This window comes from Polyergus mexicanus, unplaced genomic scaffold (assembly GCF_030449975.1).
Source record: "Polyergus mexicanus isolate NDT 795.1 unplaced genomic scaffold, iyPolMexi1.0 SCAF_20, whole genome shotgun sequence".
In the NCBI taxonomy this organism is placed as follows: Eukaryota; Metazoa; Arthropoda; class Insecta; order Hymenoptera; family Formicidae; genus Polyergus; species Polyergus mexicanus.
Genome location: NW_027223340.1, coordinates 435,658 through 457,395, shown reverse-complemented (window position 1 = coordinate 457,395; position 21,738 = coordinate 435,658). Strand labels below are relative to the sequence as shown.

Below are 21,738 nucleotides of genomic sequence, written 5' to 3'. Positions count from 1 at the left end.
AAAATTATATTACTATTAAAATAAAATACGGTAGTATTTTAGTATCGTGTATGTTATTATATATAAATATGTGTATTGCACGAAAATAAATATAATTTATTACTAATAAATAATAATATCGACAGTAATTACATTTCTTTTATATTCTTTAATATTTTATTTTATATTTAAAATATATTCGCATTAAAAAATACGAATCGGGTGTGTTAAATTCCAAAATCCGTCAAGAAAGAAATATGATCGTCCTTTTAATAAATATAGATATATTGAAGAAAAATACATATCATCACATCGATCCCTTTTACCTCTGAGATATATATATATATATATATATATATATATATATATATATATATATATATTGAAATATTTAAATATTTAATAACACAATGTTCTTACAACTTGTCAAATATTGAAAGACTTCTCCTTCATATTCATAGTTAAGACCAAGTGTGACGGTTGAAACTCCACTGTACAAAATCGATCTCGCCAAATCGCTTCTGGCGTCCAGATCTGCAGTTGGAATTTTATTCCGGTCTTGCCCGTTACATAAAATCGTCGACGAGATATATTTTTCAAGAAGGATACTCCGATAGACTGGTCGATATAAACCGACGTAAAAAAGGCTCCCACGTCACGCGGAGGCGCGCGCGAGAATCGCGCGAGGCTCGCACGCGGGCGGTTGTATCTCGAAATACCTAGACTCAGATCCGCGTTGCGCCGACAACGATCGTCTATAATGCCGGCTTGTATATAGGTGGCGTGTAGTAGACGCGCACAAGGGTTTTCGAGTATCCGCCGTGGATGCGTGCCAGATGTCTGCCAAAGCCGCAACTCTGGGATATGTTGTATGTCGCGGTAGCCGGCGAGACCCAACAACTCCTCCGAAGAAAGCGATGATTGAGCGACAGTTGGTATTAACCACGCGCGACAAACGAGATGCGCGACGGCTATCGAGAAACTTGAACGACTGTATTTCTGTGTATATGTGTGTGTGTGTGTGTGTTGCCCGAAGAAAAAGTTTCGTAAATCTTCGACCACGATTTTCTGGAATATGCCGCGGTTGTGCAAAGGTATGCGTCACCGTCGACATTAAAGGGAGGGTAAAGGGAATCGTGATGTCACCAGCCAGCCACGTGACATGAGAACTGGAAATTCTTGAGACAAGGCGACGCGTCTCGACGTCGCCGAAGAAACTTGGAAAATTTCGGAGCGTCCGTAGCGTGTACGTGATATAGATGGAATGAAAATAGGTATTGCCGAAATTCAGTAGAATAGCTATCACTCTCTTTGCTCCTGAAAGTTTTATTAATCTCTGCTAATTTTTTGTTTGTTTGTTAAAAAAATATATATTAAAATATATATCTCAACAAAAGTTTATGTAATAATGATTATATATAATATAGCACATCAATTAACATGTCGCGTAGAGCTAATAAAAATTTTCAAAAATTCTTATAAACGTTATAAATGTTGTAATGCAAAAATAAATATATATATATATATATATATATATAAAATATATAAGCAAAAATTAATAAGAGAAAGTTCGTCAATTCTATCGTATTCCTGATAAAATTTTTCGAGACCTATGAATTAAAAATATTTCTAGAAAGGGATATCGTTAAAACTTTCAACACAAATGACACAAAATATATGATGTCACAATCATTTTCGTACTCGCTCTTGCTCTATCGTAACATCGCTTCTCAATGTTTACAGCGTAGTTTGATAAGAAACTTATTACAATTGAAGATATGACGATTAGTTGACATTATTTTACATTTCGATATGAAACAACTACACAACGGTTTATTGTTAGAATCATAAATTCTCAATATAAAGAGAGGTCGTGTTAACCCAATTCACGTGAAATATATGTATCCTTGTTGCAATGCTTACACATTTCCTATATTAATTAGCTAATCGACCGAGTCGCGTGCTTAATTAGGCATCGAGCGACTACGTCTACCAGAATAATGGAGGGTGCAGCCGCGCGTAGGAAGCATCGGCGGTAAAAACGCAAGAAGAAAACGACGAGAAACAGCCGGTGAATAAAGGCGAGTCGGAAAGAGAAGATAGAAAAAAAGGATAAGGCGCGAATCACGCATTTTTCACGGAAGAAGAAACGGGCGCGTTAGATGAAAAAGGCGAAAAACGGAGAAAAAGAGACTGAACAAAGACACAGCGGAATCCGAGACAGCAAGCAATACACCGGTACGAGAGGAAAGAGGATCCTGCTCTCCACCACGAGTCGAGAGACGACTCACTCGAGATATTAATTTCTCGTTAAAACTCGCTCCAAGATTCACCGAGATGAAGAGACCAAAGAGACTACCTCGCCTCGAAACGGCACGGAAGAAGAGTCGAAACGTAATGGGGGAGGGGGGGGGAGGGGGGGGGGGGAGGGGCGCGCGGTTGGAGAAGAAGCAGAGAAGAGCACGCTGGTAAAGAACGGAGGAGGGAACGAAGTGAAAAAGAAGGCGACAGCGGGAGAAAAGTGCCATGGAGAAACTCGTTGCGCGTCTCCATGGCAAAGTACCGTCGACGGGGGTTCCTCCTCGCCATGGTGACACGAGCGACGATCTCCTTTCTCGCGTCGGGGAAGTAATTACTGGCTGGCGAAGCGACAGTCACCCGAGAGCACTTTATCACCGGCCATCGTAATCCGGTGCGCCGGCCGGACAGTACGGTGGGGGGGGCTCCGAGTCACAGCGATGGACAACAATTTGCAGGGGGAATAATAAGTAATACAGCACGTTAGTTTAATGCTCGTCTGTACTTTTGCTTGCCAGTGCACCTTGCCGAGAGCACGTTACCGGTCGCTAATGTCCCCAGATCGCTCTCGCGATACAAAACTTCATTTTCAAATTGTTAGCCATATATATAAATAACGACGCTTTCGCGTCTTTTGAATTTTTCCATTATCATTTTATTACTACAATATATAATAAAATATACTACTAATTTTCTTGCGTCTTTTTTAAAGATTTAATTAAAAGTAAATTCTACAATATCTCCACGACTTATTATTGTCCACGCAATAATAATTAAATCGTCCTCATTCAAATGGATATTTTATATAATGAAAAAAATACCGGCCATTCTGTCCTATTTATATATGCGTATCAACATGCGTGGGTAACAATGATTATTTAAAAAACAACAACACACAACAGTTGTGGGTGGTTGAGCGCACAACATACATACCAACACACGCAATCGCTCGCGGAAAATAATGACCGCGAGAGCTGTCATAATGACAGCGGGATCGTCGCAGCGTATTTAATTCAACGCCTTCGCGTTCGCGATGTCATTAAGGTCAGTCGTATTCATTCGCCGCGTTAAAGCGGGATTCGTCGCGCGACAACTTCGTTACCATGACAAATGCGACGCAATAACAATAACCGCTATCGTAGTACTGTAGCGCGGTTGAAACGGCTGATTTTACTATCGTCGTCGTCGTCGTCGTCTCGCGATGGACATTTTTACCACTCGCGGGAAAACCCACTCAGACACCCGATACAGCGATCATAATTTATCGTCGACTAGCGTTGTGGTAGCCCATTCTGTGCAGCGATCAGCTAGTAGTCGCTTCCACGCTAGACATCGAAAGGTGGAAGTATTCTTACAAGAAAGAATTAAAATAAATATGATTTTGACGTTTGTTAATTTCACATAAATTTAAATAGTTAATCTATAATAGAATTAAATATTGTGTATAATCATTTTCAGCAAGCACTCTGTATTTATTATCTTAAGCTGCATTCTTTTTTTCTATAATTTTTGAAAAATCTTTTACTATTCATCCCGTTACAATATGCTACAGCTGGCAGGAGGCATGCTTTCTCGGAACATGTACGGAGCATTCCGAGCCGTACCGATCACGCTCAGGAATGAATAACGACGATATCATCCGCGCGCGAGCCGCATTATTTTTCTTCGATGACAAATTTCCCGTGGAAGGAAAAAAGAGCGCGGGTCGCATGGACGAACACCAGTTATGAAAAGCATAAAAGGGGGAGCCGTACACGCCAGCCGGGCGGAAATACGGAAAACGACGACCGGCCTCTTTTTCCTCCATCCGGTTTGAATTACTATCATCCCGCCGAGCATTGTCTATTGTGGCGGAGAATTATTTTATTATCGCTCGGTCGGTCGGTCGGTCGGACTCGAATACTCTCGGAAAGGGGCTTGCGTGAAGGAGACGGGAGGGGGAGGGAAGAAGAGGTACCGGCGGGAAAGAGGGGTAACACGCGCGCAATTTATTTATCTCTATATTTCATCTATGTCGCGCAAAAACTGAATATCGGAATAAAAAGATATGTATTTCTACAATATTATTATTAAATATGAAATATATTTTATATCGCAGAATATAATTTCTCCGAGGTTATGTTTCCTCGCAACTTTATACTTTGTTAAAACCTTATACGCACACACACACACATACGCAAAAGAGCGCGTTATGTTTTAAAACTACCAAAAACTATGATTTAGCGAAAAAAGGCGGACGTTTACCTTGGAAGATAAATGGCCGGTATTTTTCGAACCCTGCGACGAAAAACGCGACGGTGGAGAGAGAGAGAGAGAGAGAGAGAGCCAGGCGAAGAAAAATCGCGCTCCGTGCCGCGTGTTTAATTACGCCTAGCGATTTTATGATTCCTCGGACGATTTCCGCGTAATTTGGCGATACGCGGTAGATTATTAGCGACGCGCTATAAAAGCGCGCCAACGCCAATCTCAAGTCTCGCATTTTTACGGTATCTATGAGGGAAGCATGTGCGCGGAAAAGTATCTCCGACGTTGCCTTCTGCTGAATGTTTTTTGTGATTTACAGTCATGTAGAATTATTACCGCGCGTCAACCTCGCCCAGTGATGCCAACGGTAGTAAAAGCTGACGCTGCTCCGTCAAAATTGCCAAGATATATTCTTACCAGCGTGATATTTATCGTTAATGTAGACATTTTCATTGCTTTCTAAATTTAAAAATAATCCATTTAACGCTAAATCGCTAAATTTTTTCAAATCACTCCATCGCAAATGTTACTTTATTAATAATATTAACGATATTTTTTCTACAAAGTTAAATACTATCCATTATATCGAATCGTAATATTTACTACATTGCTACTCATCAAGTTACGAGTGTAACTGTAATCGTGGTTATTAATTAAACAAGCAACGCTTCCGTCAAAGCCGACAAGATGCGTTGCATTCTAGCAATTACATCTCGACAAATACCATGTTCTCGTTATATACTATATACTGTATAATGAACAGAGATCTCGATGACATAGTTCAATAGACTTTAGTAAATATATTTGCTTCGCGTAAATGTAACCGCATCGAGAGAGAGAGAGAGAGAGAGAGAGAGATGTCATGTTAATATCTCAACATGGGAATTTCGAAGAGCACCGGAAGCCAGTGCGTCATGCGCTCATCTGGCGCGACTAAACCACAAGCGATAATAGTTTTAACGAGCATTAAGAGCGCAGCGCTTCGGTATTAATTAATGCCGACGCATATACGCGTGCGTATAAAAATATCCACCGCTATCGCTACTCGTTAAATCGATGGAACCGAAAATATCTGCACGCTGGAGTGGCGCACTTGCCGTTCGTGCGCGCGCGCGTGCGTGCGTGCGCAACACGCGACACAAGTGCAGAAACATAACAAACTCTCGACGCACCGTAACGAAAATATTGTACAGCGCCTACTACCGTATCGATATCACGCGTGTATCGTGTTTCCCGAGGGACGATGATCCACACACGCGTGCGTATCGGCTCTCAGCCAAATTAAACCCCCGTAGGTTCCTATCGCGTTACAGCTGTTGCGTTGTCTTTGCCCGCTTACGTTTGCGAACGAGCAACGCAGCAAAAATTCGTGCGCTCGATGCGAATAAGCGATGTGCGCGCGCGCGCGCGATACGGAATGAAAGTAATAGCGCGTGTATTTTTAAGTCGAGCGTATTGTCGGAGTGCGATTCGTTTAATCCAAATCGAGGAAAATAACATTCTCATTGCCAAGTAATAAATTCTGACTAAGAAAGAAAGCGATTCTCTCTCTTTCTCTCTCTCTCTCTATCTCTCGCTCAACCCATCTTCCAATTCTCTGTTTCTCTAAAATTCCATTATAATTACGCACATCGTACAACATTAATCTAATTGTACGCGAGACCCTTTTTCTTTCGAATAATGCACAAAATGTATACGCCAAGGCTTCATTATCCCAAAATAAATCACAATAACTACTTTTTGCGTTAAGAGTGAAGGAGCAAAAAAAATCGAGTAAATGTACAAAAATTAGGTGAAATCAGAATCCAATACATTACTATAAAATAAAAAGTCTATTCATTCGCGAAAATTTTATTTTCAAGAAATCAGATAAATATTATTTTATTAAGCAAATAATTACGCTTTTCACTTACACAAAAAAAAAAAAAAAATCTTACTTTGTTTCGTTTAAGGGCAAGAAATTGCTCTATTTAAATTACTCTATCGTACACAGTTATTTGAAAGTAACAAACAACTGTCTTTCTACATCAATCGCCAAGAAGCAGAGCTGTAAATTGCGAGGAGCGAATTGCGTGTTACTTTCGACAAGTTGATTCCTGTGAATAAAGCTCAATCTTATTTAAACGTAAAGTGGAAGATTTTAGCTTTGCCCGAGATTCTCTCGATGTAATATTTTGCAAATATTACTTCGGTAGATTAGGTCCATCGACACTCTAGTCAATATCATTGACGCGTTACACGCAATATACTGGCGCGTACACGCATATCCTGAAAAACGCTCACGTGCGCATTCGCATAGTACTGGCGAGGAGCAGCCGCGTATACCACCTACCCGGCCAACGATCAATATCTGTTTTCCAACTTCTCGTCTCGCGATTCCGACCACTCTATCCGTTCGCGTCGCCGGCGCCGCCGCCGCCGCCGCCGCCGCCGCCGCGTATGCGGCGACCACGTATGCAGTTTCCCCTCCCGGAACAGACGAAGCTTCCGATGACGAGAAGCGTCCCACGGCAGTTACTTCCACTTCGATTCAATTCGAGCAATTAACGAACGGTGGAATAGCGATGTGTGTGAGAGAAATAAAAATGCTAAGTAGCGCTCGTATAATTCAATAGGAGAGAATGCGCGCGCGCGCGCAAGTTGCGTTGATCCATCTTATTTGTTTATCACGTTGAAGAAATATGTAATAGGTGAATATAAATAATTTTCTCACTATTCAATAATCGATAATAAACCGAATGAATAGATGGATTTTATGTAAAATTTTACGATGAATAAATATTAATAATGTACCGGATCAATTTTAATTTTATTATCGAAGAAAGTGGCACGCACGATTAAAGAGAAAATCTATTTCATACTGTAGTTATAATGGGAAAGTAGGGAAAGTAGAAATATAACTTAGCATATTTATTTTTTCACTCGCGACAACAAAATATCTAATAGCTCGATAGTTTTGAAAATATGCTCTTAAATGTACTCGACACGTGGTGATCGCAAATATGATATAAAAATTCTTATCGGTAAGGAAAGAACGCGAGACAAAAGGTGAAATTAACACGGTAATTATACCAAGCGGATAATATCAAATCGCATATATTTGAAGTTATTTAAATACAGATTCCTAGAGCGAACAAGCAGGCGCTAAAACTAATAGTTTCACGACAGACGGAAAGCCGATTACTCATCAAAGTTTACTTAATTTCATTAGCACTAATAAAATATTAATAAAATTGTGCTTAATTCCGTAAATGAGCCAGACGACAAGAAAATTAGAGCGAAAAGTATGAGAGATTATAAACTACCCCTAACGGCTATTCGTCGCATAATTAACAGAAGCAATCCGGGTGAATACGTATCGCTAATCTTACGTTCTAAACCATCTCCACGTACGAGAGCCATAAATCTCAGATCATTAATATTATCGCCAAGAGTTATATATTCTCCTATATTTGAATACATGGAGATACGAAAGAAATGCACCGCGTGGAAAGCTTAATAAACTGAATTTTCTCGCGATAAAGAATGCCGTTATACGACGCGAACCGATGGGATGAGAAAATGGCACACGACCTTGGTAAATGAAATTGTATGCCATCATCGCATCATCGTCGTCATAATAGCTTTACGAAAGAAATATCAGTCTCGTCTCGCTGCACTCTGACGTATTGTTTATCGACGAGTCTTATTAACCGCTATGATTGGCGGATATATTGTACATTCGTACAATTGTTGGCATCGTCGTCGTCCCCGTCTTAAACGTTCCCCCTGGTACGAGAGAAACACCGATCGCGCACGCTCGTAGCTGGATAACTTTCAAACGCGGGACAGCTTTCCAATCTAGCTCATTAACATCAATGATGCTCCTCCGTTGCCGATGACACGAGTAGTACGGTGCTCGAGAGATATCAGCGGCGCTCATCTCTTCGAGTCAGAACTCGATGATTTACACATTTCAATAATATCGTACTTTGATAATTTTATTAATTTTTATTTTTATTTTAAATCTATTTCTTAAATATTTAAAATTTTAATTTATCCGCATTATATTTCTTTATCGTGATTTAATTTTTATAAATTTTTGATCGCGAGAAAACTTTTCCCGCAATTATATTGATTAGAAACGCGCGGCATATCGATTTTGAAAAGTATTTTTTCCGACAAATAAAATTTCCTCAAGAAATATCATAAGAATCGATATTGTGATATTTGATAAGAAAACGAGTAAAAATATATATTGACATACTCTAATAATTGACATATTTCATTGTTTCAAGTATCCTTGTGTCGGGAGGGAAACTAGACAATATCAATTTGATTTACGTCAAATTCTCTGAAGCGATAAAACGATAAAATTAATCAAAGATATGAAAAAGCTATCTTCGCAGCAGCTATCCGTATTACAAAACTGGATAAGAAATATAATATCGCGATTGACGTTTAAGCGCTACGGGCGATACACGAAAGTCATTATAATCAAACTCTATTAAAGCGCTATTAAAAGCCCGCTTTAGACGATAATTCTTTTCTCCTTATTATTCCTAAATATGCGAAAATGAAAAAACGAAATATATTTGCGATATTTAAAAGAAGAAGTAAAAATATGCATGCCTGGCGTACTTTTTCTCTCCAGAAAGCTAATCATCTAAAAAAGTAGATCCCGACAGTTGCATCGCTTCCAGATGCTCTCGAAATTCCATGTTCCATCCAAATCTCCTTTCAACGTCTACGACGTGGTTCGTTAAACGCATCATCGGACTGAAGAGAATTACAAAGATCTTTTGATTTTCGCTAAACGAAAAGTATCTATTTCAATTTGTATAAAATCTTGTAAAAGAAACTGTGTCAATATATTATATTATTATTTACACATTTACAAAGATTACAAAAGCTAATTAAGATATTAGATTTCGACGCATAACGATTGATTACAATCGAGCATTTAATTAATCTCATGCGAGATACATGCAAGTCGCGTGATTACATCGGACCTTTTCCAACGGCATAAATGATAATAATTTACAAATCTTCTTATACGATTATTCTTGCCATTCAATTGTTAAATGTATCGAGAAACTTCTTTTCTCGCGGGTACTAAACATAGCGCTCTCGTATGCCGAAATTAATCGTTTCGCAGATATAATCGCGCGCGGCTCGCCGATGATTAATACAATGTAAGCGTCCAAGTCGCGCGGAATGCGCTCGCCGCGCGCGCGTTGTAACGGCGATTAACGGCGCGACGAGCGCCTCTAATGTATTTACAGAGCTGAAACCCATTAACGCGCGTGTCTGCCAGTCGTTAACGGCGTGGCTGGCGCAGCCTCGACGAGGAGCGACTTATCGCTTCGCTTCCGGCCGTGAGAACGAAGCGCCGTTGTTGCAACCTAAAGACGAAATGAATGCCCGATCAAAGTTACGACTCTATATCTCTTGGTCAGATCGAAAGAGAAAAATCCTCGTCGATCCCGCTTATATCAATCGCCGGCGACGAATTTTTATACACCGGAACATCGTGGGAATAGAATGACAAAGTTATACTTTGTTTTTTGCTATTAAATTTTAAAATTTCCAAAGTACTATTTATCGTATTATACTTTGGATAGTTTGTACTTTTATTCTTACTTACTCGCGCAAAAGAATTTTATTCAATAGCATTACAAATATAATTTTCTTCAACCTTTAGATCGCGAATTTTACGCACTTTTTAGAATAAATTACATCGCGATTGACTTGCCATTATAAGGCAATATCATGAATATCGAATGTGAATCGTATATGATTAAAATTATCGATTGTTAAGAGTAAGAATTGATTTTTCATATTTGGTGGAAACATTTAACGTTGAAAAATATTGAAAAAAGAGAAGGAGACTCGATGAAGAAACTAAATATAAAATTAAAATTAACATCGATTCTCGATCACGATTAAAAGCCGGTTTTCAGCATCGCAAGTTCGATAATTTAGTTATACAAACGTGTATACAAACTTGCAATTTGAAACTCTTTCCTTGAATCCGCGAACTCTTTTATGAGTCGTGTGAATCGATCTTTCTGCGAATATTCTTCTAAAATATCGTCAAAATATTTCTATCGGAGAGATCGTCTTGTCACGTTTTGTAGGGAAGTTGCAACTGACACAATATATCCATCATAAATTCGCTCTTGCTGCTGAATGACGCGCCGAGCAGATATAGCTGACCCTTATGTAAGTAACAAATATTTAAGGACAAAGCAAACATGTCTGCAGTTGCAGCATTACATTTCATTCCCGGAGGTCTGTGAACAAGTAGAGATTCTGTAGCGGCAACTCTCTGGAAAAACGACGTAAGCCACTTTTCCTTAAGTTAACAAGCGAGATGGATTGGCAAATAAGAAATTACAAAGCTGCGCTCAAATTGCGCGAGTCGAGCTTTCGCAGGCTACCATATATAATACAACGTCATATAAATCGTGCACACACTCATTTGAAGCGTCTAACAAAGTTTGTTGTTACGGTAGTATACGCGTAACACAAATAAATATATCATCGGTTTCGTATATACAATACAATTTGAAAGATATTAGATGATATGTGATTTTCGAATTTTTTCGAATTATCAAATGCAATAGTCGCCATTTTATCGTTTGTAAATAAATATGATTGTATATGTGCGAGCGAACTTACACATCAAATGAACTTATCACGTAATTCGTCGCGAGCGAAATTTTTTAAATAAAGATTTGTTTAAAAAATGGTTCACGATATTAGAGTTGCGTGTGAAATTGAAGCGCATCTCGTACCGATGCGTACGCAAAGTGTAAATGAATAAACTTTGCCATATTTCAACTTGAATTTACAACAAACAGCTAACTAACTGACAACGCCGTTCCAACAGCGGCTGCCTCGCGCTGCAAAATCCAAATCCCCTTTTTGTTTACTGCGAATATCCTTAATATTCTTTTATACGACGTACAAAGCGCAGAATGTAAAATACACGTCACGGAGAATGCAAAAATGCAAAGCGCGATATATCCGCGCGCGCCGAGCGCCAAAAGGGCATGCAAATATATTCGGCGAGGATATGGAGATTTGGACGGAAAAATCACATGGGTCAACTTTATATACACACTAGTATATATGCGAAATTCAACTCGTAATTAATGAAATTCACGCGCGCGTGTCTGAATTTCACAAATTTTCCCTGTAACATATATACCGTATTCATTACACGGGGTGCACCATGTAACATACAGACGATAAAAATATACATGCGATAAACTGATTAAGCTGTTTAAGAGCAGTTACGAGATATTTACGTGCATTTTTTTTTTGTTTTTTGTTAGCGAAACGTTATAATTAATGGAAATGGAACGGTAAGAAAGATCACAAGACAACAATAATGCAATCCAATTTGTAGCCTCTATAGTTTTCTTACTCATTGCTATTCGATGCAAAGTACGCGAATACGGAAAACAATACAAGGATCGGGCTCAGCCTGAAGCGATAATCATAATCGCGATACACGATTTTCAAGCGCGAAAAAAAGTATCTTTGTGATTGTAAAATATAGATGCGATATAGTTACGTTGCTACTTGGACAAAGTAGTACAAAGTTTGCTATCTTTACGTCGCGTGAATAATTAATAAATCTTAAAACGGTAGAATTTGAAACGAACGAAATTCTTGCGAGCGATAAATTTAATCGTCTAATATACCATATATACAACATCTCTCGCGTTTGAAAAAAGCCATCAATCCTAGAAGGCTGTCGCAACGTTATGTAATCGAAACGATAAACTTAAAACAGCAACGGAGAATCGTATGGTTACGCGAATCATCCGCAAGAAGCATGTATGACAAAATATTCTCTCGCGAATATTACTTGTCTGTCTTATCAGAGACACAAAAATGATTTCGATAAAAAATTTCTAGCATCATGATAAGATACTGAAATGAGGCAGTTTCGTATCTTTAGCATAATAATAATGCACATTATTTAATCGATATTATGCGCCGTGCGCGTGATACGGTGGATAAATTTTAACAAGATTCAACGTCCTTATATCGCGCGAATACGTGCATTTGAATGTATGCGAGTGCGCGCGTGGCACGGGAGGACCGCGGAAAATTTGTCGAACCGCTCGAGCCCGACGGCGGGCGCGGGTGGCCCGAACGATGGACAAACCGTACGCCGAGAGGAGGACCAATTTGTTTTTATCGGTCCTTTGTTTCTCTTTTCGGTTTTGCCGTCAGTTACCCCCCCGGCTCGTTCATCCGCTCTCCGCGTTTCGTTCACTGCGAAGCCGCTTCGCGCGCAAAGCTCGTTAATTCGAGCGTGACTATCCGCCGGGCGAATCCTCCGCCGCCGATTCTGGCCACCGAAATGGTCAACTATTAACGAGGAATTACCGTCGAGTTCCTCGTCATCGAACACCGCTTCTATTTAAATTTCGCCGATAAATAAAATTAATGGAACGCTCAAAGATAAAGAGAGCGTATGGAAAATTTGCGATAACTATCGATTAAATTATATTTCAATCAAACAACATATCCTACCTCAAGTAATTGTTTCTTAATAATAAAGCAAAAGTTTTGTAATACATCAAAATTTGGATAAGTTGGATTATACAATATTTATTCCTCGTCAATGATAGCTTTGTTAAATATACCAATGGACGAGAGAAATTCATCATTTCTATAACAAAATTTTCTTTTTTATACGAATGATGTATTTTAAAATATTTCGTTATTATTGCTATTCTACTTATTTTTATATAACTTATTTTTATATATTTAAATTCTTGCAAATTGCAGAAGAATTCCAGGATATCGAATTAAAAGTTAAAAATTAGATCTCAAAAGTTTAAAATTAATACACTTGCGCATAATGCATTATTTACATAATATTATACTTTGTTTCTTTTCTAAGTATATTGGCGATAATTTTCCGAGAGCCCAAGTTCTCTCAGAAGCGACTCCAACACACAGATTCGTGTGCGCGCGATTCGAAAATATCGAAAGACGCCGGTGATAGCGTGCGTACGAGATAGTTATCTTAATTGGAAATGGAAGGTATGGATTCTCTCCTTCTCGAGGCATACCAAGTTGCATCTTTTTAGAGCACGTAATCTCCATCGCGCGGCTTTCGCGTACCGAACGACCGGTTCGATCGCATTGTCTTTTTCTACTAGCTTTCCCCATGTTTCTTCCATCCTCTCCCTCTCCCCCTGTCTCTATCTCTGTCTCCGTCTATCCGCCTTTCTGCCCGTTCTCGACGAAAACGCGTACGTATACTTGTCCTGCATTTCCGGTTCTAGCACTTTACCGTCGACTTCCGCGACCCGGATCGCAAGATTAAACGCGCATCCCCTGGAAGCGGGGAAAGTGTCATCTCCCGTTCCCGTAGTCTATCTATCCGTCCGACGATAGCCCCGGGCTATCGTTCGACATATCTACTTTACACCCGTGCTTTTATTAGCCATGTATGGTAATAAATTGCCGAGATGGAGGTTCGATTATCCGCGCGATATAACGTCACGTCATAAACTTTACCGGTGTATCCGATAATGATAAATACTGCGCAATCTAGCCGAGGAAAGATGCGTCCCCGGTTGCGCGCGCGCGCGAATTCGAAATTATCTCCTCGTCACCCTCCCCTCGTAAAATGATGGTAGGGTTAATAGATCCATCTCGCAGGCTGACCCAGCTATGATGAACGAGGGAACGAGTCGCGCGCGTACGGCTCCCCGGATGAATCGCGCCAACGGGCAAGCCGACGACGACGACGACGACGACGATCTTGTTCTGGCACACACGTGATACATAAAATTGCCGAATGCCTCAGCAGTGAGCGCACTAGCGGAAACTCAGAAATAACCATCGTCGTCGCCGCGTTCCAACCGGACCTGCTGCCGATATTCGCGCGCATCGCGTCGTGGCGAAAGGGAAAAGGGAGCAATGGACGAGCAAAGTTATCAATCGTATGCTCGTGTCCATATATTTACGTTTCGTTAAGAATAATAATTCCCTCTTCTCTCTAAAATATTGTTCTTTATAATTTTAATATTCGTGAAAAACGAGAAGGGCATTTTTTCCATTAAATTTGATAATGCGCGTGTGTGTGTGTGTATTATTAATATCGAGTGTATGTATAAATTTCATAATAACATTTTTGACATAAACCAAGAATTTAATGTATTCCGAAATCAATTTTATACAGAATTTTGCGTTCGTATAAAGCAGTACTTATCAATCAACGCATCGACACGTTATTGAATATCTTTCAAAGTATCATATTTGAAAAACGATATAACGGTGAGAAGAAAATAACGGGATATTTCAAATGAAAGCTATTTGTTTCGTAGGTCGATAACAGTATTTATTACAGTGCTACGTTCACATTCGCCTCGTGACGAAATCGACACTGCGCAATCTACGAGTCGGTGACAATCAAACGCTAGGTGTCAAGTCTGCAAATTCCGCAAGTATCCTTCATAGGGAAGATATACAAGTCCGAGAAGGAGATTGTTCATCGTTTCGAAGGTTAACAATGCCACACGAGCTAGAATGTGACATATACGAGAGCGACATAAGATATAGAAAGGTGAGAAAAGGTAAAGAAAGACGAGAAAACGGGGAGTCAAAATACAACCTGGGCACCCGTATGCGTACTAATTTGAAAGAAAAGAATTACGTCGGTTCCATTCTCGTGAAAGATGTCTTTGCATGTTGGAAAAAAGAGAAAGTATAATAGCGTAGAATGATGTTAGAAAGAGAAAAGCAGCAGGAATAAGATTGGAGTATAAAATTAAAGAGAATAATCGAAAAAAAGATTTGTAAAAGAGCAACTTTATGCATCAAATACACATTTTGCTTAAGCATTAATTTTCGAAATCTGAAATCCTTGCAATGATAAAAAAAGTTTTCAAGTCTCCCGAGTTTGTTGTATTTCAATGTAAAATGATACGATTATCTCACTCTGCAGTATAGATCAATCATACAGAAAGAAAGAAATGAAAAAGAGCGGAAGAACAAAAAAAAAAACAACTTTGAAACTCGATCGACTCGCTCGCTCGCTCGCTCGCTTGTTAGACGCCATTTAAAGATAGCCGTAATTTTGCATTCTTCTCGAACGATCGAAGCACCGGTGCTAATCGATGCATCGGACAGACTTCCCGGGATGCGCAATTTCTCGGAGGAATGTGCAAAAACGCGCCATAAACGCGCATCGTAAAGATTAAATTAATATTGGCGAGAGTCGTATACAATATATTATTTAGAATTATTATCATCAAACTCAATATATTTAATTTTTATTAATTTACCCTTCCGAGAGAACGAGTTAAAGAGATCAAAAAGTTTTTGTACTTGATTTTAAATAAAAAAAAAATCAATCGATATTGTAGTTTTGCGTGAAAAATATTACTCGGTAATGCTGTGAAATACGTTGTACCGAAAATATTGGAAAAATTATTCCAAACCTTTATACATATGTTTCCGAATGAAATAAACCTGCACTGATTTCATTAATTGCTGCGCAAGTTTTACGCTTGCGAAATTAGTAAGCGTCAATGTATTTGTATTTTTAATTCACGAAAATCGATTAAAAGTCACTTCTTCCACAATGCCAATATCGAAAGGATAAATCGATCCGCCGTGGTGTTTATTTTTATTTCTACAATCATGAGAAAACGATGTGTCATAATGCGTATAATATCGCAAAAATATATAAATGATAAATAATTAAATATAAATTATATCGAGATCGATAATAAAAGAAAACTGATCGTACGCACGATAGAATTGTGAAACGTACAATATGTGTCTGTCATACTATAAAGGAGACTATAAAGTATCACACGAGTAAAGTGTGTCGTAACGCGATGCGCAAAGTGAAGATGCTAACTAACTCTTCGAGTGTGATAGAAAATTATTGCTAATGCTGCAAATGTCAGTGGCATATAATTCATGCACGCCGATGTTGATACCGATTGGTTTCTGTCTGGGATCATCGAAGAGAGGTTTCACGCGTATTCCGCTCGCTTTCCGGGGTAAATAGTAAATGTATTTATTTAGGGGCGAGGGTGAAGCGGGTGATTTTTTTATCCATGGATACCGCTTTTGGCTCGGTAAATCGCAAATGGTGGAAAACAATCGGCGCGACTTGCCGAGTGGGGCGCCGGAATCCAATCTGGGATATTGCAAATAGTGCCGCCTCTTCTCTCAGAAAGGAGGAAATTTTAATTCACGGCATATCTGTCTATGACAGAGAGTCGTATCGAGTACCGACATTGGGCGCGAACGCTATTATGATATAAATATTGAATTTCGATGTATATCGACAATCTGCTTCAACTTGATCCTCGCGATACCGTCATCTGTACGAATACTTTATTAGAAAGTCGTGACGTCGAACTCTTATTTTTTTAATAACCAACCATCCAACACTCGGATAAATTTCAAAATTTCTATTTCACAATCTTCGTTTTCAAAGTTAATTTTTAAATACTTTGATTTAAAAGTGTACGATAAAATCTAAGTTTTTTTTAAATCTTTTTTAAGTATTTAAAAATTTTCATTTCGCGAATACGAAATATCGGAAACACGAATGGTATCAATGTAATATAATAACGGGAATATTAATTTTTTTTAAGTTCAAACTTTCCGATTGTTTGCATTTCTTTCGAATGAAAATAAATTATATAAAAACCGCAAGTTCTGACAATTACTACGAATAAATGTCCTCGTCGCGTGGGGAATCCATGGTATCGGTAACGACGGGGGAAACGCGCGTTGGCGTATCTTCCGCAGCTACAGAACCGTCTCTCAGACTGAAGTAATAACTTCCGCGATATTAAATTCGATACGAACTGCGTTACTGCCGCGTTTAAAACAATCGCGTGCGATTACAAGCCTTTTTGTGGGGTGACAAATCAATATGGAGAAATGGAAGAAAGAAAAAAACACCAGAGATTTTCATATAGCGATCAAATATAAATCGATACGGATCGATTAAGAAGATTTATATGTCAAATATAAATAATTAAGTAATTAAATTTATGGCAATTTTACCAGCAAAGTAAAAGAACCAATTCTCGTCGTGCGAATAGAATTTCATCATTTTACACATCTCTCTAGACATAAATGTTAAAAATTTTAAAAGTAGTAGAGATATTTAAATTTTTCATACACATATATAACGATCTGTGTGCCGATAAATGTTTACTGAAAGAAAAAAAAAACCATTACATCACATTCGATACGAAATATAACAATAGACCTTAAGTTATTTAAAATTACCGTTTATCCTAATTTTCGAATATATATCTACGAATATCATAATCTTTCCGATAACTGTTTAGCGAGCATTCTTGAAAAGAGAGATAATCGCAAATTACATTCTCTATGGAATGGTAGTTGGTTACGGGGTGAAGAGGGAGATTGTGCGTACATATATCCGGCCGGTTTGTCGCGTGTAGAGATGTAAACTGACGTGAAAACAGTTTGACGGACGAGATGGTGTAAACACGGTCGACGTGCGTCGATGCCATGTGCCTCGCATGATCGCGCGCTTACGCGAAATATCGACGAGGCATCGTGCGTATTGTTTTTCCCCTCCACCCCATCTTCTATACGTGCTTTTTTTCACGCGAGCTCGCCACCGACAATGACGAGCGGCACTCGGTCAAGCGATCAAGTAATTAATGACAAACGAGGGAAAAACGCTTCATCCGCCAGCGGTTTTCCGCTGGAGAAGCTTCGAGACATTCAATTAGGCAACTCGCCAATCGTAATCGAGCGACAGCGGGTCGAATGCGGGATCCAAGTGCCAAGCGATCGATCAAAATTTTTTCGCGACACACATATTTTTTTATTCGTTCGCAATGACGCGAGAGCTATGACCGGTTATGCGATATGCAAATTATAGAAAAGGTACGCGCGAAGAAAATATTTATCAATATTTTCATTTTTCTCGAATTTCTATCATGGCGCGAACAAAATTAATCAATTCAAGACTGCGTGTATGTAGTCTATTATAGTTTTATTAAAATTCTATTATTTTACAGACCCCTTTAAGCATTCGATTCATATAGTTGTACAAAAATATATTGTATTAATTATATGAAAACAGAAATATTCGCGTATATTGTATAAAAAACCAAGCAATTAAAAAAAAAAAATTGTGTTTAACTAAAATTATTTTTAAGGGATTGTATCGGAAAAATGACCGTTCTAAAAAGAAGTTTCACCATGATGCATGATAAGCTATACGCTTAACGTTAATTAAAATTGATTTAAGATTAATGATTCTTTAATTTCACTTTTATGATGGATAATTCTTGGAAGAAGAATTCTTATTGTTAGAGATCTGGAATTTTAGAATCTAAAAAATAATTCAACAGATTAGGATGGATGGGAGAAATTCCTTCACTCGCTCTGTACAAGCGATACAAATCGCTGCCAAATAAAAGGGTTAAACGTATCGCAAACGTCGGTCGTATCTTTTCGTGGAGAAACGGAATCTGAAAAAGCGCTCGCGATATACTATTACCACTGGCACGGTGAAAAAAAAAGAAAAAAGAAAAAAAAATGCGCTCTACTCTCCGCCTCGGAGTGGGGAGCGAGATTTCGACGGATCGGCTGGGTTTTTCAATTCCGGGAATACGATGCGGAGCAATCGCGATAGCTTAGCGAATCCCGCGAATCTCTCCTCCCCCCCCCCCTCCCCATCCCGACAACGTAACCGTTGCTGTTCCTCTTACGCCGATTGGCCGTGAGATCTTTGCACGCTCGCGAGAAATAAAAACATCTGCGGCGAGTGTTCGAGAGTGTTCGAATGTATTACATACGTGACTCGATGTAATATCGCGACGGACGGCCCGAAATCACCTCGTCGAACGCGAGCGATTTTGAGAAACCGGCTACTTTCTCAATTCCGGGAAACTACGCTCTGCGCGTGCGATCGATATCTCGGCGAATTCCGCGAACTCCCGACGATGTACGAAACAAGTGCCGTTCAGACTGCGTCTAACTCTATACGAAACGTTACTCCGCAACTCCAAAAATAAATATAATCTATTTCTCTGCCGAGGAAAAAAATATCGAGGACGCTATTTATTTTACAAGCGAATGCAAAGAATTTTTCGCATTAACGATAGAAAGATGCGATAAAGCTTTATATTCGTCGATTAATTTCCCGCTGATTTTACTTCTCAATCGAATTTTAATTTAGATATTAATTTTCGCATTTTAGCAAAGATCGCATCGCGCTCATCATCCATCCGTCGTTATAAACGCAAATCTTACAAGCTAAACACGTTGGAGGTGCGACAATTCGCATTTCACGTACGTAAATGTTGTTCCACGCGCGAGCGTTTGACCCCGACCGCAACGAGAAGGTCAAAGATCACTAACCACAACCGTACTCCCAAACGAATCTAACCGGTGCTGCCGGCCTGCTTAAAAGGCCGGCGTTAGTGAATGAATGACGAGGGAACAGTGTGAATGTATACCTGCGAACCCTCGGTCCTTTGTCCCTTAAAGAGGGCGATAAATAGAAACATTCGACAACAGTCAACTAGCGAAAACCGGCTACGGATGTCAGTCTTCTACAGCGTATTAATGACATTTGTTGACACGTGGCACTGGTATTGTGATGCAGTAGCCACATAATTTGACACGCACAATCAACGTCAGATCAATTTCCTTTAATGCGTTCATAGAAAAGAAACTACAAATTATTTTGTATATTTCATGTCTCTAGGAAGAAACCAATCGAAAGATACAATTGGCACAGATATGTTATACATTTGAAAGTTAATTATTTAAAATTATTGTTTGCGAAATAACGATACAAATACGAAACAAAAGTGTTGTACCGTACATACTTTAATATAAATACAAAAAATTTTATAAAATTTCAATCTAGAAATACATATGAAATATATACGATTTATAATAATTATTATTATTATTAAAGTTAAGGGCCAACAAAGTCATTAATACCTAACTAGAGAAGATATTTCGACTGTTCGAGATCCGTTTCTCGATATACATATAAGTAAGGTAAATAAGAGCGCGGTACTCTTACCTGTTGCCAGTGATCCTCGAGCGATGGCTGGGCCGAGAAATATCCGGTGTCGTGTATGTCCTGCAGCTCTCGAAATATATTACCGCTCGGTAGGAGCGTATCCATGGCTACGCGCGACTACGAAGTCCCTCTCGCAGGTGCCGCACGGGGACGCGGCGGTCAAAGCGCCGAGCAAAGAGCAAATCCGATCAACCAACTGGCCAACCACCGATCAACGAACCAACAAGTGACAAACTGACACGGCGACGCGATAATAAATCAACTCGATTCACTCCGTGGAACGTGTACGGGAACGCGTCCGCTACGTAACGGCTACTCGCGACGACTCGCGCGCACGTACGCGCGTAAATATAGCAGGTAGCGGTGAGCGCACGTGCGTATCATCGGTGAGAGGTTTCTCTCTCTCTCTCTCTCCCTCCCCCCCCCCGCCCGCCCCTCTACCGTAGACGCGAGATGGAACGCGACGACGAGACGATAACGTCGTCGTCGCTCCGTGGACGACCGTTCCGATTGATCGCGATTGTGGAAGGACGGTTATGAGAGCGGGCGATTCTCCCGAAGGACGATTATCGAACAAGCCGATTTCCGTTATACTCGCCAAGTCGCGCGCACAACGCGTCGAAAGATAGCTCTCTTTCTCTCTTTCTCACGCGCGCGCGCGCACACACAAAGTCGAGGACAAAATTGCGTTGTCGTTACTGTTGCTGCTGTCGTTGCTGTACCATCGCCGGACAAAATACGCGATAATTGAACGCAAAATTCACTGCGACGACGGCGACGACGACGACGACGACGACGACAACACTCGTGCTGCTCGACGCTCTGTCTGCTGGCGTCGCGTGCACGTTTCGCTTACGACAGTATCCATCACACACGGAAGGAGGAGAAACGCGGGAAGTAACGTCGAAATGCCGACTCGAATCGTCGTTCTTGTTATTGCGTTCCGGGTCTCACTTTTATATAGCCGTACGATATTTCGATGCGTATAACTTTTGCCGAAACAACCCCGTGCTTTCACCAACGGGAAACACACACGCGATCGTCTCTCCTTCTCTCTCTCTCTCTTTATCCTCTCTTTCGTTCCGTCGCGTACCGGCGCTTCTCTCTCGCGTGTGCCGAGAGACGGATGCCGGTCTCTCTCTCTGCTT

General features: G+C 39.8%; 1 protein-coding gene across 3 annotated transcripts in view; it reads right to left on the bottom strand.

Annotated features, from left to right (window-relative positions):
• LOC138941845 (Krueppel-like factor 6) overlaps window positions 1–21,002 on the bottom strand; it is a 331,103-nt gene extending 310,101 nt beyond the window's left edge. For 2 of the 3 annotated variants that reach the window (XM_070311734.1, XM_070311735.1), the window contains exon 1: window positions 20,591–21,002. In XM_070311734.1, coding sequence (XP_070167835.1) covers window positions 20,591–20,695 — 105 coding nt within the window. In that variant the 5' untranslated portion in view covers window positions 20,696–21,002. The remainder of the gene's footprint in view (window positions 1–20,590) is intronic. The other variant, XM_070311736.1, reaches the window with a different exon arrangement.
• Window positions 21,003–21,738: the final 736 nt, after the last annotated feature.